At 41.6% G+C, this 23381-nt stretch overlaps 1 protein-coding gene and 1 pseudogene across 2 annotated transcripts in view; both read right to left on the minus strand.

The window, feature by feature from the left end:
- PDE4DIP (phosphodiesterase 4D interacting protein) overlaps positions 1-23381 on the minus strand; it is a 291845-nt gene that overhangs the window by 217192 nt on the left and 51272 nt on the right. Inside the window, exon 1 of one of the 2 annotated variants that reach the window (XM_053592797.1) lies at positions 12413-12645. The exons of the other annotated variant lie outside the window; for it this stretch is intronic. Within the exon in view, the coding sequence (XP_053448772.1) occupies positions 12413-12432 (20 nt within the window). The 5' untranslated portion in view covers positions 12433-12645. Of the gene's footprint in view, positions 1-12412; positions 12646-23381 lie in introns of those variants that run through there. 2 annotated transcript variants of the gene reach the window in all.
- On the minus strand, positions 4496-8053 carry LOC128586727 (60S ribosomal protein L12-like; annotated as a pseudogene).

A 23381-nucleotide genomic window follows, 5' to 3' on the forward strand; every position in this document is an offset into this window, starting at 1 on the left:
CTTCACAGAATAAAGTAGGTACTATTATCCCTATTATAAAGTAGGTACTATTATCCCTATTTTATAAATGAGAAAACAAAAGAAGCCTGAAAGGGTGAGGTACATGTTTGCCTAAGATCACAGAGCTAGTTGGTGTCAGAGGCTCCACTTGAAAACTGTGTCTGAGTCCAAACCTTCAAGCTTTCCAGTATGGCCTATCTCTGCCCCCAACATCTACTGAGAACCTCCTTTGGGCCTGCCTGGACTCCAGGGAAGTAATCCCTGAGAGCCTCAGCAGAAGGACAATCTGCTGCGCTAAGGAAATGGGATTTAGATTCAAATCCTGACAGAAATGTGTTTCTTGGATTATCAATTTACCCCTGATGGACGCAGTTTACACTTGAGTGTTCCAGGACTGGTATAGCAGATGCCAAGTGACAGATGAATTAAATTCCTAAAAGGGAAGTGGCCAGAATGACTATATATGTCCACACTGAAAAGTGAGTCACCAATCATTTTCTATTTCCCTATTTCTAACCATTTACACGGTCCCCAAACCACTTCAGTGGCAACACTGGCATCGTCCCTAACAGACAAAGAGAATAAACAAAAAGGCAGGAAAGGTGATAGAAAGAGACAGAAAGTGGAAAAGGCCATGAGCAAACAAGCTCTGAAATTTAGCCTTGTCAGATTTTTTTTTTCTCTTTTCAAGAAAGACATAGAGTAGATTTACTATGTTCCAAACGTTGCCAAATCCTCACCCCACCCCCACTGCAGCCACCATTTGGCATCAAAATTACAAAAACGGATATTCAAATGCAAATAGGGTAAAAGTCACAGATGCAAAGCACAAGACTATTGCATAGAAAATGCAGTGAGATTATCTTTCTCATCTCAAGGCCTATCATTATAACTGCTGCAAGCTGGGATGCTTCACTGGCAAAGACTCCCAGGACGGAGCCAGAGTCACTGTGAACCTCCTCTGTATGTTAAGCGTGAGCTGACTTGGCACTGGCCCGGAAATATCTGCTTTTCTCCAGAACAGGCTGCAATTACACCCTTCACTCCACACACACTATTCCCTCCAAGTGACCGCCTCCCTTTCTGGAGTACTTAAGCCTTCAATAGCCACAGTGAGTTACAAACATCATTATGAATCTGCAACACCTTATCCAAGTTATAGGGCTTTTTGGTTTTTTTCTCCTGCCCTAAATCCTATCCTAAAGGAAACTGAAACTAACATTATTAGTCTTGGTGCTATTTATCAAGGTTCAGAGAAACCCTTTAATATTGTAAAAAGGTAAAGGCCATTCAAGTAATTCAAAGTTCCTTACTTTGCCTTATGAAGTCATCACACATCCAAATATCTAAAGAATTCTCTCCATCCCCCTTAAATCAGCCCAGACTTGGATGTCACTCTTTCAAAAAAGACACGAAAATAGTACACTTTCCCAGGGGTGCTGCACAGTCTCTAAAATTTACCTTTTACTTTTTTTTTACTTTTGGTCCTGGCAACACATTCTGCAATACTCACTTCTCATTAACAACTAATATGAAGTCTGACAACTAAGTTCATGAACTCATCCTAGAAGAAGTGCTACATATTTCACTGCTGAACATCACTACAGTCACCTTCAAAGCACTGCCTTTGGGAAGCTATGCACTGATGCCAGCACCTGGTCTGCCCTTCAGTACAATATTGGAGCTCTTTCTCTGGAGTGACCGTAAGAGCTGTTATCATTTGGCACACAAAAAACATGCAACAATAATGACCACCACTCAGCAAGACACATGGCCGTGAACACAGCCGTGAGACGCTGATCTACCAAGGCTACGAAACCTTACCGCACTGCTTGTCCAGTGCTGCCAACATAAGCAAGTTTGCAAACTTAATTGTCCGACCCCATATGCAAGAGGTACAGGGGTATGTTGAGACATTTGCCGCAATCTTTCTAAAGTTCTAGACCGGTGGTTCTGAACCTTCCTAATGCTACAGCCCTTTTAACACAGTTCCTGTGGGTCACGACCCACCGGTTGAGAACCGCTGGTCTAGACTGAATGTTAAAAATAGGTGATTTTCATTTTATCATAAGTATATTTGCACTAGATTTTTATTGCAGTTTAATTTATAATCACCAAGATCTGGACTCAACCTAAGTGCCCATCAATCCATGAATGAATTAATAAACTGTGTATATGTATACCATGGAACATTATTCAGCCATAAAAAGATAAAGACTTTACATCTTTTGTATTAACCCGGACAGAGTTGGAGAACATTCTCTTCTGTAAAGTATTACAAGATTGGAAAAGTATCCACTGTACTCAATACTAATAGGAAGCCAGTAGCTGAACTAATACATGTCCTCCCAAGAGAAAAACTCCAATTTCATTCAAGTTGAGGGGAGGAGAAAAGCGAAGGGAAGAGGACTGATATGCTCCAACCTAATGGGCACAAGGCAAGGGTGTACGGCACCCCTCCTGAGTGCAGGACACAACTACAATGGGGACCTCAACTACCAAATGCAAACATCGTAACCTAATCATTGGTACCCTCATTAATCTGAATTTTTTTAAAAATGTGATTTTTCCCCTTTCCACTTATTCTTTCAGTCACATTGCTTTCTTTTCTTTATAATGTCTATTTTTAAGAATTTTAAAAGAATTGTGTGCTCTTTGTGGAAGTTTTGGAAAAGAGAAAAGTATATAGAGAAAAATAAAAATAATTTTAAGAACACGACCACCTAAAGGCAATATTGATAAAGGCCTTCACGTGTTTACTTCTAGTTGCTCTTCGGTTTATCTGCCTATGTGAATTCTATAAGGAGAAATAATATTGAACATGCGATTCTGTATCTTGCTTTTTGTGAGGGACATGTTTTTAGAGGCAGGGAAAGAATCTGGGAAGAGGCAGGTGGGAGGATGAGGAGGAGAATGTCTTAGCAGTACAGACGTGCCCAAGATTAGAAAGAAGGAATCTGCAGTCTTCCTTCTCTCTGTGGTTTTATAATGTACTACAACAGAGCTTACAGAGTGCTAGAGGATAATAAAATTGGTTAAAGGCTACCAAGGGGAGGGGATGGTTAAGGCAGCAAGAGATTCCACAACAGTGCTGAGAAGATGATTCAGATCTTCTCAGCTGACCTGAGGTCTGGGCTCAGTGGGAAGATGAATAAAGAGCAGATGGCCTGGAAGATGAGGAGTTGAGGAACTGGAATAAGTGATGAGGCAACTAAATTCAGAAAAACGGGGAAATGAGGGCAGGTGTGACCTGTGGTCAGAGCATGTCATTTCAGAGTTAAGAATCCTGAGAGTGGAGCATCTGTTCAAGGGATGAGCTTCAAAGGATGGCTGTGCCTACTGTAAACTGAAATGAATTGAGTTCAGGGACCGTGAGGTCAATGTGTGACCGTGCTATAAGTTGGTGACCTTTCTGGCATGTTAGCTCCTTGAAGAAAGCGTTTTCACATCATGTCCTAGCATGTGTCCAGCATTTATAAAATCTAGCTCACAACAGAACCTTTTTAATTTTTCAGACAGAGTATTGCTCTGTCTCCCAGGTGTCAGCCTCACTCGTAGTGACCTCAAACTCCTGGGCTCAAGCAATCCTCCTGCCTCAGCCTCCCACGCCCAGCCTGTAGCAGAAACTTGACGCTTATTTCTTAAACAATGAATATATATAATATAATTGGATGTATAATATAATGGCGTCAGCTATGACAACCTGCTCTAACCATTCTAGAATAAGGAGACACCCACCAAACAGAAATTCACATCAGCCTTTCAGGGAATGTTCTCTGTACAGTTCTTAACTGAGGATCTGCTAAGTGGTAGAAACATGTTAGAGACCAAAAAAGAGAGTCCATTCTTCCACTAAACTTAGAGTACAGAAAACAGCACGTAAGCCAGTAAGCTACCTACTATAACAGAGTAGTCAGAGCATGTTCTGGCTACAGAAAACACCCAGAGCTAGGTTCTAAAAATAGTTTCCAAAAGGAGAAAATGCTAAAACTAACCTTGGAAGGATAAAAGAAATTATGATAGAAAAGGCAAGGCGAGGTGTGTAGGTGGAAACAACTGGTGTATTAAGGCCCACTCATAACAATTTTAGCTCAGGGTGAATAAAGTAGCAATCACTCTACAACCAGCTCCCCAGATCTGCTGGCAACAATGCTGCTCCCATGGTGCCAATAACTTGGAAACCTCCATGTAATCTACAGCAGAATCAAAAACCCAACTCAAAGCCAAACTTTACATGTTGTCACTCGGTAGGCACAAATATCAATTTCTTCCTGCTATAAAACATATGTTAGCTTAGTTTTAAAGCAGCATAAAAAGAGTTTTGCCCATAATCCTATAACCAGACATAGCATATTTTCTCTTTTTTCTATTTCCTTGCAATAGACGTCATAATATGTAGGTGTAGTTTTGATGTAATTTACATCTACTCTTACTTTCTTTTACCCCCCACTGGGTGTCAAATGATCCTTTATTGAAATACTTGCAGGTGTACATTTTAACTAGCTGGGCATTCCACAGCACCACTGCTGATGTCATCAACGATGTCATGAGGGTGGTGGCCGTCAACATTGCAGCCACAGACTGGGCAGTCCCCAGGATCCCTTTAATTGTTCCAGAGAATTCTCTGGATAAAGATCCGTGCCCCGTCTGTCTGACGATGCTGACAATGTCAACAAAAGTGATATTTACATTGTGTTTAACGTTTTTCTTTTTCTTTCTGTTTCTCTCTGGTTCCTTGAGGGCCTTGATGCTGGGTGCAGAGGCAGAAGGTATCACTTCAATCTGGGCCTGTTGGTTCTGGATAGTCAGTTTCACTGTAACCCTCAGACCCTTCCAGTCACCTGTTGCCTTGGCGATGTCATCGCCAACTTTTTCTGGGGATAAACCTGGGGGCCAATCTTGGGGGCCAGGGCAGATGTGGCACTGACTTCCACACCAGTGCACCTCAGGTACAGGACGTTGATCTCCTTGAGGTTGAACTTAGGCGGCCTGGTGGAGGTAACTGGTATCGGATGAACCCAGATTCAGGACAACTGAACAAAGTTGCAGCTTGGACTTCTCTGAGCCAAAAGCCACAAGTTCTTTTACTTTCTTATATTAAAATTGTCACTTCAGGGTAGCAATAGAGATCAATAGCAACAGTGACATTGTACCCTAAAGAAGGGTGTAAGCTGCTGAGTCACCAAGAGACGCCGCTTGTGCCTAACGTCTCCCTCTGCAATATAGGGATTCAGGTCTGAAAGACGATGTTTAAATTGAATGAAACGTCCTTTGGGTGAGATTACAGCTTTAAGCAATTTATAATATACTTTTAAGAACTAGAAATATTTGACATTGTTATTCTACTTCTGAACATCTATCACTGTAAAATAATCCTATGGAAGAAGATGCTTTGTGCACCTAGATGTTTCTCAACTATTATTTATAATAGTTAAAAATTGGAATCACACAAGCTTCAGTACTGGGTAATGATTTTTGAAAGTATTAAAATTCCATGGGATATGCTATTTTACATTATGAATAATAACATACCACATATGCAATGGGAAATAAATACACTTTTACATCGTGTGAAATGCTAGAAATTATTTAGCTTTCTTTGTTAATGCTTACTAAGTGTCCACAGTTGTTGCTTCTTTATTCCCTTTTACCTTGGCCATGATGAGACGATGCCAGTTGCACATTCCCTCCACCTTTGCTGGCCTTGGAGAAGCCAAGAAAGAAAGAAGTTTCTTTAGAACATAACAGGCAGAAAAGGACTGAAGCTAACAGGATGGATTAAGAGAAGATAAACAACAGACTACAAAAGTACTACGAAAATACAAGTTATTACTGTGAAATTCATTATAAATAGTCTATGACTTGTGCTTTAGCCAGGAGGGTTCAGAAATAAGAAAGATCATGCCTGTCTTGCTGGCCATAGAGCCCAGAAGATGCTCTGAGTAGAAGAAAAAGTACTCAGTGCATCTCAATGTTTTAAAATAGAACCACACAGAGCTGCCTTGGGTCATCATGACGTCTCTTTTATTCTGGACTTACTTCTAACTTTAAAATGCTTTTTGCATTTTTGCCAGAGACAACTTGTGGAATGTTCTGAGCCCAGTTTGGAATTTTATTTACAAAATGGAGTAGATTTCAATAGGGCTAGTGTCCTGGGACGGCCACTGAACGGACAGATGCTGGACACAGCCTTGTAAACACAATCCCACAGCCAGTCAGAGAAGCCACCCAGGATGGAAGGGGCACTGTGATGACAGCCAGCTTATCCTTCCCGAGACAAAAACAACCCCTCTCAGTCTTTTGGCATTTTCCATGCAGCCTTAGCATGTACTAAAGAAGGGTGTGTGTGTGTGGGGGGGGGTGGTTTGGGGAGCTTGGGTGGAGACCTACACTGATCTGGTCTGTGGGAAATAAGCAAACAGTAGTGAAAACACTAATTGAGACACATTCCCCAAGCAAAAATCCGAGTATTGGCCTACTTCAAAGTAGACCAGAGTTGCAAAGGCAGAGATTTTCCTCCTTGACATAGAGAAAACTAATTGCTAGCAGTGCTGAAACAGGACAGTCAATGTCCAAAGATTGTTTCAATAATGGAATTATAAAAACAATCAGCTTCTTAATACAAAGTGCTGTATGCTGAGTACCAGCACCATGGTAAGCAAAGATGTAGGAATTGACCAGCCCTTCATGCACCAGCACACACTAGATATGTGAACATGAGTAAATCACTCAACCTCTCTGGTGTCAGAGGCCACATCTATAAAAGGGGGGGTGGTGGGGGATTCCGTCTCTAGTAGTAACTATGCATGTGTTTATAATATAACAAGTCTCTCTACTAACTCACTACAAATTCAAAGAAAAATAAAGTCCCTGATTCATCAAGGGTAAACATTTATACAGAGCAGAAAAAATCAGTGGGCATCTGTTAAGCAACATAGCTCTGGAAAACGGGCATCCTGTCCTACTTTAGGCTACACTTTAACTGCAGGACAGAGAACAAACAAATGAAAATTCATAAGCTTTAAGACTGGACTGTTATTTTTTTGGATGTTACTTTCATGCTTCAAATTTTTACAGACACAGCAGGCAAATGCAATTAATCTTACATTGTATTAAATCAGATTACAGAATAAAACCAAACTGACAAATTTTCTATCTTTTTTATAGCCTTTAGTCTCATAGTTTGTCCTTAAATATTTCAAAGTCACTTTTTCATAAGTTATTTGTTTAGGGAAGTTGTACATGATTCTCTTTTTATTCAGCTTTCCCACATGCTAGAAGTAAGAATGCTTCCACTTCCAAGGGGAAGAAAACTAGTAATAATTTTCCCAGACTTTAACAGTATAATACACTAAAATAATGGCTCTATAAGAATATCCACATTCTTAATCTCTAGAATCCATGAATATGCCACTTTACATGGTAAAAGGAGACTTTCCAGATGTGATTTGAAATTTTGAGATGGGGAGATAATCCTGGGTTATCTAGTTGGGCCTTGTGAGAGGGACACAAGAGGGTCAGAATGAGAGAAGGCCAGGTGATGATGGCAGTGGAGGTGGGAGGGACGCCACTGCTGGTAATGGGAGGTGGAGGAACAGTCCTGCTGATATCTTGGTTTTAGTTTATTAGACCAATTTTCAGAATTCTGACCTCCAGAAGTTGGGAGGAGTTGACTACCTCCCTACATTGACCACCTCCTCAAGTTGACCTAATTATCATAGACCAGACACGTACCACACATATGGCAACATATTTGAGATGCCAGACCTTTAAGGCAACACACTCATACTGTATTAAGCCACTAAGCTGCGATAATGTGTTACTGCAACAAAAGGAAACTAATACAAACAGTGACCCTAAAATACCCACAATCTTTTTTTTTTTTTTTTTTTGTAGAGACAGAGTCTTACTTTATGGCCCTCAGTAGAGTGCCGTGGCATCACACAGCTCACAGCAACCTCCAACTCCTGGGCTTAAGCGATTCTCTTGCCTCAGCCTCCCGAGTAGCTGGGACTACAGGCGCCCACCACAACGCCCGGCTATTTTTTTGGTTGCAGTTTGGCAGGGGCCGGGTTTGAACCCGCCACCCTCGGCATATGGGGCCGGTGCCCTACGGACTGAGCCACAGGCGCCGCCCCCCCACAATCTTTAAAGCAGAATTGTAGGGAGTTCCAAGTCCAGATAGGTGAGTACTAAAAATTTAGAGCAGTAAAAGCTGCTTACCTGGTTGATCCTAGACCTACCAGGTGAGGAAGCAGCCCTCATCATCAAGTTCTTCCTCATCTCCATGAGCTTACTCCTTTGACAACTCTTACCCCAGCAGTTCTCAACCCATGGCTCATGACCCACAGGAACTGTAGTAAAGGGTCGCAGCATTAGGAAGGTTGAGAACCACTGTCTTACCCTCTTCATGGATATCAATTTGATTATCCATTAAACCAGCTGTGTGTAAGGTCAGTGTGTTTATGGGAAATTTTCTATCCCAAGACCAAGCAGGCTGTCTCCAGACGAATTCACCAAAGAGCATGGCAATAGCCAAGCTACAGCCTGGGTGCTGGGGGGTGAGGATGGTCCCACTGAGCTGCAGAGGGCAGAGCATCTCCAGCTTCCAGAACTCAAATACCCAGCATCCTGTCCTGCATGGGTAGATTGAGCAAGACAAAGGGCATGTAAAGAATCCCTCAAAATGAAGGGGGACAGAATCTCAGAGTCTTAAACTAATCCATAAGCTTAAGAGTAGCCAAGGTCAGCTTTAGAACCAGCTCAGAAACTGAGTCCCCCACAAGACTCAACTCAAATAAAGTGATCAAGAGCTTAGGTTTTAAAATTAAATTGCTATAGTCTATTCTTCCTTAGCTGTGCACGTCACCCCACACAAGTTACAGTAAAATGCCAAAGGTGATAACCTTCCTACATTGACTACCACCTTAATACGACCCAATTATCACAGACTGCACATGCACCACATGTACGTATCAGTACAAGAGGCCTAGCTCCTTATGTTGACCAGTTTGCTACAGTCCCTTGGGTGGTCAACTTACAGAGGTTCTGGTATAGTTAATCTCTCTAAAGTTCAAAATTCTTGTCGTAAAATAGGTATAACAACCTTTACCTCAAAGGGTTGTGAGGATTAGGTGAAATAAAGTATACGAAGAGATTAGTGCACAATGAAAGCTTAATAAATGGTAGTGATTATAGTTAATTTTTATTCTCACAATCCCCCATCCACTGTGCTCCCAGCCCTTCTCTATTACATTAGAGATGATGCAAATGTAAGGCCCTCTATGGCAAAGACTTAGTCTCATGCCTTAATTCTTAGCATCTAGTACAGTGGCTGGCCTATTTTAGGTGCTCACAATTTTTTTTTTTTTTTTTGAGGCAGAGTCTCACTATTGTGCCCTTGGTAGAGTGCTGTAACATCACAGCTCACAGCAACCTCAAAATATTAGGCTTAAGCGATTCTCTTGCCTCAGCCTCCCGAGTAGCTAGGACTACAGGCACTCGCAGCAACACCCGGCCATTTTTCTTTCTTCTTTTTTTTTTGGTAGCAGCTGTCATTGTTGTTTAGCAGGCCCAGGCCAGGCTCAAACCTGCCAGCCTTGGTGTATGTGGCTGGCGCCCTACTCGCTGAGTTACAGGCACCGAGCCAGCCTCTCAGATTTTTAATAAATGTACAAAGTAATCTGATCTGTGAGTTAGAAAGGATGTGAGATATCAACCCTAAACTAGGATTTATCCAACTGCCACCCATGAAGTGGTAAAATAGATTTAGTGAATTATAGCCAGCATTTGGCTTAAGAGAAAAAAAAAAAACCAGAAAATATAAAAGTACAAAACACATAGAAAGGTTAGGTATTGTTACATGAAACTTTTGTTTGTTACATATGTAAGTACACGATTACAATGTAAATATATTTCTTACTGTGGGTAGGAATTTTTAAAAACCTGAACATTCTGAATGTTCCACCTTGCCAGCATTTGGTATTTTAAATCTCTTATAACGATATGATACACCCATATGATACTATGCCTCTGATGTCCATCTCCCTGACGACTATAATGTGGAGTTCCTTCTCACCCGGTCCCTGCCCTTTGGATACCTCTTTAGAAACCTCTTTTATAATCACTTTACAAAACAATCTGGCCGTATTTACTACAGCTAAACATGCATTTCCTATTCCCCAGCAATTCCATTTATCTAACAACTGAAATGTGTACATATGTTCACCAAAAAATAGGTATAAAAATCTTCATAGCAACACTATAATAGCTCCAAACTGGAAATTGCCCAAATGCCTATGAACAACATAATGGGAAAATCATTTTGATACATTTACACACAATAGAATCTTATTTGGAAACAAAAATAAATGAACTACAACTACACACCACAATGTAGAATCCCCAAAGCATAAAATTGAGTGAAAGAAGCCAAATACAAGAGTACATGGTATACAACTTCATTTACATGAAGCTCAAAGCTAAGCCAAATTAATATATGGTGTTAAAAATCAGGACAGCGGTCACTGCCAGAGTCACCAGGTGAGCTTCATCCATGCCGATAATACCCGCTCTCTTGACATGAGTGCACATCACCTCCGTATACTCAGTGTGTGAAATTGTGAACTGTGTACACATTTGTGAATTTCTTAATTATTTCTGAATGCATCTGAAATCGTTATATGAAGTTTAAAAAGTTAATAATACTTTATTAAAAAGCACTGATGGAGTGCAAGAATCTCCCATACACCCACATTCATTAGCATCAAGTAGTCATCTAACCTTAGCTGGAGTAACTCCTGGGTCAAGAATCTCTTTACTGCCCAGGTAGCTCACCTGGTAGAAAGTGTTCCCTACACTAAGCCATAACTTGCTTCCCAACAGCTTGTTCCCTTCAATGATTCTGTCTTCCTAAGAGATGCTAAATTGATCTAATAATTCCTCTGTCACCAACTGCTTTTCAGATGCTGGAAGAGGCCATCCCAGCCTTCCCGGCTTTGAATTCCTTCCTTTCTCTAGGTTGCGTTTCTTTCATCCATTGACGCCCCAAACAGAACACAGTCTTAAGAAGAGGCCTGAAAAGAGCAGAACAGACCCCAAAGTAGAATCATCACTTACAAATGCAGACATTCTACTTCCATCTACACATCCTAAGCTTCCATTTGCCCTTTCTTTAAAGTTCATATCATACTGTTGAGTCCTGTCCACACCCAACCCAGAGGCCCCAGGTCTCTTGCATAAGTACCGTTCAGTCCGAGTTTACCCTGCGCCTGTTCAGCCTTCACTCTCTCAGGAGTCGGAACGCTCATCTGGCCCCACCCCAACTCCCCGAAACTACATCTTGGAAATGGATGAGTATCTGTTAACCGAAACACCTCTGGGACACGGTCTCCCCACCCACCCAGCCACTATAAAACAAAATGAAGTATTTTTCTCAACGTGTGGTCTATAACTATCCTTACCCCTTCCTTAAGGGAGCTTCATTTTAAAGCGCGCTTGGGGAAGCAGAGGAGGATGGAGAAACGACCTCCTGCTGCATCTCCAGCGCCTGAACTGAAGGCAGACTGCCGCGGCCTCCACCAGGCCAGAGCCACGCGAGGCACCCTCATCTCTTTCTTTTTCCTTTCCCAAAGTCGGCTCCAACTGCAGGCTCTGGAGATGACCGTTCCTGGCCTCTGCTCACTCAGTCTTTTGCCTTTCTGTGACTAGTGGAGGATGAGGCCGAGGAGGAAAACGTGGCAGGGTGATTGTAAATCTGATCTGGGTCAGAGTACCCGAAACCGAAGGTATAGCTAAAGACAGACCTACCGGAACCCCTCCAGCCTGTGGAAAAGAGAGCACCGAGCAGGATGAAAAGACAGAAACATTTCTATGGAAACTTCCCAGCAGCCTCGCAGGGTATTTTTAGCATCAAGAGTAGGTGGAAGGGAGATTCATTGAGCAAAGAAGCACAGGAGACCAGACCATGTGCAGAAGGAGCAGGAGCCGGGCTGGGACGCGGCCAGGGGGACTCAGGGGTCAGGAGCTGGGCTGCGATGCAGCTGGGGACGCAGGGGACAGGAGCTGGGCTGGGATGCGGCTGGGGGGACTCAGGGGTCGGAGCTGGGCTGGGATGCGGCCGGTGGAACTCAGGGCTCAGGAGCCGGGCTAGGATGTGGCCGGGGGACGCAGGGGACAGGAACTGGGCTGGGATGCAGCTGGGGGACGCAGCAGACAGAAGCTGGGCTGGGACGCGGCCGGGGGACCCAGAGGACAGGAGCTGGGCTGGGATGCGGCCGGGCGACGCAGGGGACAGGAGACGCTGTCGCGGCGGCCGGCATGAGGGGCGAGCTCCCTGCGACCAGCGCCGGGGACCAGGCGGGGGGCAGGAGACCTCGGGTCGGACGGCGCCAGCCAGCAGCGGCTCACCTACCTTGCCCAGGTCCACTCCATTCTCCGTCTCTTTCCTACTCTCAGCGCGCTCCTCACCGCGAGTGGAAGCAGCCTGGGGAAACGAGAAGCCTTGCCCACAGATCGCCAGCGCCGGAGGCAGCAGCTCTTTCCTCCCCGGCTCCCTCTTTCTGCGTCTGCCGGGAGAGCGCTCTGCTATTTTAGAAACGGATTTGACGTGGCCGAACCTGCAGCAGACAGTGCGCCGGGCACAAGGGAGGGACTGTTCTCCGGAGGAAGCCGGGCTCTGAGCGGCGCCAGCGGCGGCACGGGGAGCGCAGGGGGCCCCGGCGAGTGCGCACGCTCTCCCGGGCCGAGACGCGACTGGCTGGCACGAGTCGCTCCGCGCCAGCTGAGCTGTCAACCGCCAGGGAGGCGGGGCTCGCGGCCGCCAGAGTGCTGGGGAACCCGCCCAGGTTACAGCTGGAGCCCACGCTCACGTCCCCCACCACTCTCGCTCTGGCTCAGATGAATGATGCTGGCAGAGGGGCGGAGGACTTAGGCCACGCGTACCAAGCCCTGTCCCTCACCCATCCCATTCCAGGGCCTTGAATAAAACCAACCAACCGCAGGGAGAATCTGGAGCGGAGGTCCTCCTGTATGTCTGCACCACCCCACCCCTAGTAACCCCGGGGACGGAGATGGCATCTAGGAAGGTTTGGGTGCAATCCTGGCTGAATGCAGCATGGTCATGGGACACAATCTGATTTCCTGGACATCTGACGTGTCAGTTTCACCAGTAATCTAAGGACAGGAGGCTTCCTCAGGAAGTGAAGCCTCGTCAACGGCCTTCATCTCGGACACCTCTGATTTGACGGTTTTCCACCTGCATGTTTTTCAGTTTCTCCAGCAACTGGGCCCTACCCCTAGCGTCAAGGAGACGGAGGATTCCCCAACTTCCCAGAACACCAGAAAAGCTTCAAGGCAATAGCTGCCAGAACAAGACTCTTCCCGGTGACTGAACACGGAAAAGGAGATGGCGGTGTCTGAGACCTTGGATCACCTACGTGTGGAGAAGTTTAAACAAGGCAGACGTGCTGTAATGGGAGTGCTTACATCTCTGAAGCTTCATTTTTAGCTCTAAAATAAAACCTTTTTATTAAGTGACATAATCACTTTTTAAAAAATTATTATTTGGGATTCCTTGAGAGTACAAAGAATTAGGTTACACTGATTGCATTTGTTAGAGAAAGTTCCTCTTATTCTTGTGTCCCAGGGTATAATCACTGTTGTTATTAGCATTACCATTAACATTTTTTTAATTTGCAAAACACATTCTAACACGTGGGTGACAGCTTTGGTTTAGCTAAACTTGTTTCACAGATGGTAAGACCCAAAAAGTTTCGAAAGAGTCGGAGGTTCGGATACCGGCTGTCTTCTCTCATTGGATGACCCCAGAAATATGTTCTCTGAATTTCCCAAGATGTGACCAACAAGGCTTTTCCAGAAGGAATTTATTCTTTTAGGCATCCTAGACATTTAACTCTGGGAGAATCCTGGCATGCCTGAGTATTCAAGAGATTATGGGGAGTCTGTATTCCCAGGACTGTCATCTTGTCTCCTATCTCTTTAATTAGTTTCCCTACTCACTAGTAGGCGGTAGGGGAGGGGAAGACAGAAAAACAAAACATTTCAGGATTCAGAGAAACTGTCTAAAAGACCCCTAGTCTAGAATCCTTCAACACTTAATCTGTAGCTTCTTAGCTTAGAATGTTACCAGGAAAAATTTTAAGGTGGGTTTGATCTTAGACAAGGTTCCTAAGCCACCTGTCTTGAAAAGAATCTCCTATTGCCTCTGAAACAAGAAAAAAAAAAAAAAAAAGAGCAGGGAGAGTCAGATTTCCACCCTTCATACCAAAGTTGGTGCTATATTTAGTTTTGTCTCAAATCAAATTATAGGCTACTGAGTTGTGAAGAAGAAGAACTCTGTCTACAGTCAGACATACACTGCATTTAAGAAGTGATTCAAGGTAAGCTATGAGGTGTCAGAAGGAAGGCTAGAAAATAGGCTCGTTTATTTTTAAAATAACATTTTTTGAAATTTAATAACACATTTATTTCAAATGTAAAACATTGGAAAAATACAGAAGAGTACATAGAAAATAAATTACTCATAACGCCCAGAGATAATCAAGGTTAAAAGTTTGTTGAATTTCTTTCCATCTTTAAAAAAATGCATCTTTGAACCCAAACACTGACTCTCTCTTACACACATGAGTATATCCTTGAGAAGAGAAATTTCTTTTTTTTTGTTTTCAAAATTTATCAAAGAACATTTTTTGTGTTGGACTTAAAAAGAAAAATATTCCACATCCAAACCAGATACAGCACAAATGTTTAAATTTATACATATTCCCTTTAGTCATGACCCATATATATATAACATATCTATTGGTATAATTATGGCTTAGATATAAGTTTATATTCTCCTTTTTTATTTATTATTTGTCCATATCATTAGGGAATGTTCATATTTATTACTTTAATGATTGTATAATAGTCTATAATATCAATAGAACCATAGATTACTTAATAATCTTCTATTATTGCATAGTTACACTGTTTCTAACATTAGACTTATAAATAATCCCTTGAAGTTTATCTGCCTTATTTTATTATTTTGAATTATGCTATGTTTGAATGTATGTATTCCTCCAAAATTCGTATGTAGGAACATGTGTGATAGTATTAAGAGGTAGGACCTTGGGGACATGATTAAGGCATGAGCACTCTATCCTCATGAATGGGACTAGCACTTATAAAAGATGTTAAAGGAAGTGCTCTAGTCTCTTTTGCCCCTTTTTTCCCTCCTGCCATGTGAGGACACTGCCTCAGGCCCCTCCAGAGTTGGAGCCGTCTTGGGACCAAAGAGCAAGCTCTTACCAAATGCTATATCTGCCAATGCCTTAATTTTGGCCCATCCTTCAGAACTGTGGGAAATACATTTTCATTGTTTATAAATTACTCAGTGTAAGGCATTTAGTTACAGCAGCAAGAATGAGTAAGACCAACCATTCCTGGGATAACTTCTTAGGCATAGGAGTGTTAAGATAAAAGAACTCTCTAATTTAACATCTTTCATAGTTTCAACAACAATAGCATTTCATATTTAGGTTTTCCCTTATTTAATAGATAATTTAACAGTTATAAGTTATTTTAGATCGATATCTATGTCTATATATTCAGCATATAAATAATTTAACACTATCTCATTTTACTTTACATTTCTTAGAATACTAACTAGTAGGTTCCCATTTCATATGCTTACTGCACCTATTATTTGTAGTAGGTCATCTCATGAATGTTAAGTCACTATTAGTCATCCCTTTGCTGAGACAATGCTGCTTAACAAAGAACTCCCAAATCTCAGTATTATACAATAAACTTTTCACTTAAATGTCTGTGGCTTAGGTATGGACTGGTTGAGGGTGGGTTGAAGTCTTCTTCACCTCTCTCTCATTCCAAGACCCACTCTGAAGAAGCAGCCATTACCTGGGGGAATGTACTCACGGAAGAGTGCAAAGAATGAAAAGAGACTCATGATGTCTCTTAAAAGTCCCTGCTTAGAACTGGCACACTGTCCTTTATGCTATATTCCATTCACCAAAGTAAGTCATATGGCCAAGTCCAAAGTCATTGCTTCAGAAAAGTACAGTCTGCCCACCGAGAGCAGGAGGGGAGACTGAGTATTTGTGAGACAATAATACACCCACAAGTCACTACATATAGTGCTTTCCATTTTTTGTTAAGCTATTCTGCTTGTGTATACGTGGTAACTTTGCCTTTCCCCACCCTATTCAAACTTATCGGTGGCTTTTCCCCAATGAAATATAATTTGCTTTGGCCATTGAAATGAGAAGGAGGTCTCATGTGGACACTTTTGTATAGAATGTAAAATGTAAACATTTTTAAGGGCTGGTACAAATTGGCACTTGTCAATTTCTATTATCATGTTGTTCCTTAATAACCAACACTTTGTTAAGAAGCTTTCATCAACCTGGGTCTCTGAGAGACTGTGATAATCAAAGCCTTCCTGCTGACCCAAAATGAATACAGTGGAATGAACAAAAATTACATTTTTGATATATTAAAGCATTGAGATTAGGAAATTGCTTATTACTGCAGCACAACCTGGTCTACCCTGATAAATTATTTTGTATTCCCATTTTTGAGATCGAGGATTGTTATATAGCAAATTACACATCTTCCTTCTTGTATATCTGTTCTCAGTTTTCTGGATTAGAACTGGCAGATAATGTTGATAAATTAACCTGTGTGCTTTGCTCTTAATTTGGTCAACAGATTGTGCTTTAGGAAATACTCGAATTGATGATAAGGGACAAAAAATAAACAGGTGTCACTCAGCTCCAAATATTTCAATGGTATTTTTACCTTCCTCAGTTTTTTTTTTTTAATTCCTTTCCTTTTCTTCTCTCCAACTTGATTCTGGATAAAAAGTACTATTAATACAGATTACTGCAGACCTATAACGCAATAACAAAAGTAGCCATGCCTTACATATTTTTTTGCAAGATTCTCTTCTAAAAGCTTTGTATATACTAACTCCTTTCATCCTCACAATAATCTTATGAGGAAGGCTCTAGTTAATCTATATTTTACAAATGAATAATATGGAGCACAGAGCAGTAAATTACGTTGCCTACATTCTCGAAGCTGATAGGTGGCAAAGCTGAGTTGTTGGTTTTTTGTTTGTTAGTTTTGTTTTAAGACAGAGTCTCGGAGGCGGAGCAAGATGGCAGCCGAGTAACAGCTTCCTTGCATCTGGGCACCGTGAGTCTGGGGAGATAGGACTCCAGGCATCTCTGGCTGGTGGGAACTGCCTATCATCACTCCTATGAAAATACAGGGAGTCAGCGAGAGACTTCTGGACCCCAAGAGGAGGACTAAAACAGTGGAAAGCCGGCAAGTGGTCGCGTGTGTTCAATCCGTCTAAACCCGCCCACAACTGTAAGTTCAGTAGCAGCGAGACTGCAAACCAGAAAGGCCTTACCTGTGAACTGTTTTGATGTCCTTGGACTTGGCACTGAGTTGAACTGCCTTGGGGAAGGCCTGAGTGGGAGTGCGGAGAACTTTGGCCGTTGTCTAGGGCCCCAGTCTGAGCCGCTGAGCCAGACGGAGCTGATAGTGTTTGGCGGTGGGTCACACGGATCCATTGTCAGTGATCTGCCCCGGCAAGCTCTGCCCTCAGGGTCGCAGAGCTAGAAACGGGTGGGAGCTGGTAACCCAGCAACCAAGTAGCCTAAGGGTGGGGTCTGAGCCGCCTTGCAGCCCTAACCCTCAGGGGCAGAGTGAGATCGGTTTTGGCACACTGAGTAAGTGCATAGCCACTTCAGCAGCGATTCCAGCGAGAAAGCTGGGAAAGCTTCTGCTCAGCAAGTTTACAAGTTCAAAGTGCCTTTTAAGTAGGCTGAAGAGAGATTTAGGGTGTCTACCTGCTGGGGTTTGAGAAATCAGCAGCCTCCAGTCGTATCAGAACTGTGACTAACATCTCATACCCCAGAAGACCACGTGTTGCCCAGACAATATTCAATAACATATACAAACTGCTTTGTTTTTGGTTGTGTATTTTTTTCTTCTTTTTTTTTTTTTTTGGTTTGGTTGTTTTTTTTGTTTGTTTATTTTGACGTTGCTGATGTTCTTCTGTTTTTTTAATTTCAATCTTTTCCACACAGATCCCTTTTTCTTTCTCAATTTTCCTAGTTTAATTATAATTTCCCATTGCTGCCTTTTTTAATAACTTCAACTTCATTTTTGCTAGTGTTTCTACCGATATAATTTGGTTTTTCACCCAATTTTATCCCCGTAAAGTTTTCTGTTTGCTTCTTTTGGTTTGATTTATAGCATTTTTGTCTTTCCTCTCTACTTGGTGGAGGTGGGGTACTGTGTCTGATCAGGTTAGCAAAGAGCTGCTGACCTCAAGGGAACCACGCAACTGGGCACCCCCAGAAGGTGGGGTTTTTTAAGGTTGTGTCAAAGTACCCTACTGTACACCTATATTGCCCTGTCTCCCTCTTTCTGTGCCTCTCTTCTTTTTGTCAATATTCCTTATACCCACCCCCTCTCCTTTCTCTATCTTTCTTTTTTTCTTATCACTCGGTCCTCCTTTCTTTCATCCCCTTTTTTTGCTCTTCAACCTTCTCACCCTTCTGGTCCTATAACCCTTAGTCCACTGGCATAAGAACTTAAAGAGCAAGAGGAAGTGAAAGGAAAATTAGGGCAAGGAAACAGATAAAAGAAATCACTCATGAGGAAGAATCAGCAGAAAACTCCAGGCAACATGAAGAACCAGTCTAGAACAACCCCACCAAGGGACCATGAGGTAGCTACTGCAGATGATTCCACCAGTATAGAAATGTTAGGAATGACAGAAAGGGAATTTAGAATACACATGTTGAAAACAATGAAAGAAATGATGGAAACAATGAAGGAAATTGCTAATAAAGTGGAAAATAACCAAAAGGGAATCCAAAAACAGAATCAAATAAGAGATGAACGATATGAAGAATATAAAAAGGATATAGCAGACCTGAAGGAACTGAAACAGTCAATTAGGGAACTTAAAGATACAATGGAAAGTATCAGCAACAGGTTAGACCATGCAGAAGAAAGAATTTCAGAGGTAGAAGACAAAGTTCTTGAGATAACTCAGACAGTAAAAGAGGCAGAAAAGAAGAGAGAGAAAGCAGAACGTTCACTGTCAGAATTATGGGACTTTATGAAGCGTTCCAACATACGAGTTATAGGAATTCCAGAAGGGGAAGAAGAATGCCCCAGAGGAATGGAAGCCATACTAGAGAATATTATAAAAGAAAATTTCCCAAACATCACCAAAGAGTCTGACACACTGCTTTCAGAGGGATATCGGACCCCAGGTCGCCTCAACTCTAACCGAGCTTCTCCAAGACACATTGTGATGAACCTGTCCAAAGTCAAGACAAAAGAAAAGATTCTGCAAGCTGCCAGGAGTAAGCGCCAGTTGACCTACAGGGGCAAATCCATCAGAGTTACCGCAGACTTCTCTAATGAAACTTTCCAAGCAAGAAGACAATGGTCATCTACCTTTAATCTACTTAAACAGAACAATTTCCAGCCCAGAATTCTGTACCCTGCTAAGCTAAGCTTCAGAATTGACGGAGAAATCAAATCATTTACGGATATACAAACATTGAGGAAATTCGCCACAACAAGACCAGCTCTACAGGAAATACTTCAACCTGTTCTGCACACTGACCACCACAATGGATCAGCAGCAAAGTAAGAACTCAGAAATCAAAGGACAAAACCTAACCTCCACACTGATGCAAAAGATAAAATTAAGCAATGGACTCTCACCAAATAAGACAAATAGAATACTACCACACTTATCAATTATCTCAATAAATGTTAATGGCTTGAATTCCCCACTGAAGAGACATAGATTGGCTGACTGGATTAAAAAACACAAGCCATCCATTTGCTGTCTGCAAGAAACACACCTGGCCTCAAAAGACAAATTAAAGCTCCGAGTCAAGGGTTGGAAGACAATTTTTCAGGCAAACGGAATTCAGAAGAAAAGAGGAGTTGCAATCTTATTTTCAGATACATGTGGATTTAAAGCAACTAAAGTCAAAAAAGACAAAGATGGTCACTTTATATTGGTCAAGGGAAAACTACAACAAGAAGACATTTCAATTCCAAATATTTATGCACCCAATTTAAATGCTCCCAGATTCCTGAAGCAGACCTTACTCAGTCTGAGCAATATGATATCTGATAATACCATCATAACAGGGGACTTTAACACACCTCTTACAGAGCTGGACAGATCCTCTAAACAGAAATTAAACAAAGATGTAAGAGATTTAAATGAGACCCTAGAACAACTATGCTTGATAGATGCATATAGAACACTCCACCCCAAAGATAAAGAATATACATTCTTCTCATCACCCCATGGAACATTCTCCAAAATTGATCATATCCTGGGACACAAAACAAATATCAACAGAATCAGAAGAATTGAAATTTTACCTTGTATCTTTTCAGACCATAAGGCACTAAAGGTGGAACTCAACTCTAACAAAAATGCTCAAGCCCACCCAAAGGCATGGAAATTAAACAATCTTCTGTTGAATAACAGATGGGTGAAGGAAGAAATAAAACAGGAAATCATTAACTTCCTTGAGCATAACAACAATGAAGACACAAGCTACCAAAACCTGTGGGATACTGCAAAAGCAGTTTTGAGAGGAAAATTCATCGCTTTAGATGCCTACATTCGAAAAACAGAAAGAGAGCACATCAACAATCTCACAAGAGATCTTATGGAATTGGAAAAAGAAGAACAATCTAAGCCTAAACTCAGTAGAAGAAAAGAAATATCCAAAATCAAATCAGAGATCAATGAAATTGAAAACAAAAGAATCATTCAGAAAATTAATGAAACAAGGAGTTGGTTTTTTGAAAAAATAAATAAAATAGATAAACCATTAGCCAGACTAACTAGAAATAGAAAAGTAAAATCTCTAATAACCTCAATCAGAAATGATAAAGGGGAAATAACAACTGATCCCACAGAGATACAAGAGATCATCTCTGAATACTACCAGAAACTCTATGCCCAGAAATTTGACAATGTGAAGGAAATGGATCAATATTTGGAATCACACCCTCTCCCTAGACTTAGCCAGGAAGAAATAGACCTCCTGAACAGACCAATTTCAAGCACTGAGATCAAAGAAACAATAAAAAAGCTTCCAACTAAAAAATGCCCTGGTCCAGATGGCTTCACTCCAGAATTCTATCAAACCTTCAAGGAAGAGCTTATTCCTGTACTGCAGAAATTATTCCAAAAAACTGAGGAAGAAGGAATCTTCCCCAACACATTCTATGAAGCAAACATCACCCTGATACCAAAACCAGGAAAAGACCCAAACAAAAAGGAGAATTTCAGACCAATCTCACTCATGAACATAGACACAAAAATTCTCAACAAAATCCTAGCCAATAGATTACAGCTTATCATCAAAAAAGTCATTCATCATGATCAAGTAGGCTTCATCCCAGGGATGCAAGGCTGGTTTAACATACGCAAGTCTATAAACGTTATCCACCATATTAACAGAGGCAAAAATAAAGATCACATGATCCTCTCAATAGATGCAGAAAAAGCATTTGATAAAATCCAGCATCCTTTTCTAATTAGAACTCTGAAGAGTATAGGCATAGGTGGCACATTTCTAAAACTGATTGAAGCTATCTATGACAAACCCACAGCCAATATTTTACTGAGTGGAGTAAAACTGAAAGCTTTTCCTCTTAGAACTGGAACCAGACAAGGTTGTCCTCTGTCACCTTTACTATTCAACGTAGTGCTGGAAGTTCTAGCCAATACAATTAGGCAAGACAAGGAAATAAAGGGAATCCAAATGGGAGCAGAGGAGGTCAAACTCTCCCTCTTTGCTGATGACATGATCTTATACTTAGAGAACCCCAAAGACTCAACCACAAGACTCCTAGAAGTCATCAAAAAATACAGTAATGTTTCAGGATATAAAATCAATGTCCACAAGTCAGTAGCCTTTGTATACACCAATAACAGTCAAGATGAGAAGCTAATTAAGGACACAACTCCCTTCACCATAGTTTCAAAGAAAATGAAATACCTAGGAATATATCTAACGAAGGAGGTGAAGGACCTCTATAAAGAAAACTATGAAATCCTCAGAAAGGAAATAGCAGAGGATATTAACAAATGGAAGAACATACCATGCTCATGGATGGGAAGAATCAACATTGTTAAAATGTCTATACTTCCCAAAGCTATCTACCTATTCAATGCCATTCCTATCAAAGTACCTACATCGTACTTTCAAGATTTGGAAAAAATGATTCTGCGTTTTGTATGGAACCGGAAAAAACCCCGTATAGCTAAGGCAGTTCTTAGTAACAAAAATAAAGGTGGGGGCGTCAGCATACCAGATTTTAGTCTGTACTACAAAGCCATAGTGCTCAAGACAGCATGGTACTGGCACAAAAACAGAGACATAGACACTTGGAATCGAATTGAACACCAAGAAATGAAACTAACATCTTACAACCACCTAATCTTTGATAAACCAAACAAGAACTTACCTTGGGGGAAAGACTCCCTATTCAATAAATGGTGTTGGGAGAACTGGATGTCTACATGTAAAAGACTGAAACTGGACCCACACCTTTCCCCACTCACAAAAATTGATTCAAGATGGATAAAGGACTTAAATTTAAGGCATGAAACAATAAAAATCCTCAAAGAAAGCATAGGAAAAACACTGGAAGATATTGGCCTGGGGGAAGACTTCATGAAGAAGACTGCCATGGCAATTGCAACAACATCAAAAATAAACAAATGGGACTTCATTAAACTGAAAAGCTTCTGTACAGCTAAGGACACAATAACCAAAGCAAAGAGACAACCTACACAATGGGAAAGGATATTTGCATATTTTCAATCAGACAAAAGCTTGATAACCAGGATCTATAGAGAACTCGAATTAATCCACATGAAAAAAGCCAACAATCCCTTATATCAATGGGCAAGAGACATGAATAGAACTTTCTCTAAAGATGACAGACGAATGGCTAACAAACATATGAAAAAATGTTCATCATCTCTATATATTAGAGAAATGCAAATCAAAACAACCCTCAGATATCATCTAACCCCAGTGAGAATGGCCCACATCACAAAATCTCAAAACTGCAGATGCTGGCATGGATGTGGAGAGAAGGGAACACTTTTACACTGCTGGTGGGACTGCAAACTAGTACAACCTTTCTGGAAGGAAGTATGGAGAAACCTCAAAGCACTCAACCTAGACCTCCCATTCGATCCTGCAATCCCATTACTGGGCATCTACCCAGAAGGAAAAAAATCCTTTTATCATAAGGACACTTGTACTAGACTGTTT

Source organism: Nycticebus coucang, chromosome 5, assembly GCF_027406575.1.
Source record: "Nycticebus coucang isolate mNycCou1 chromosome 5, mNycCou1.pri, whole genome shotgun sequence".
NCBI lineage: Eukaryota > Metazoa > Chordata > Mammalia > Primates > Lorisidae > Nycticebus > Nycticebus coucang.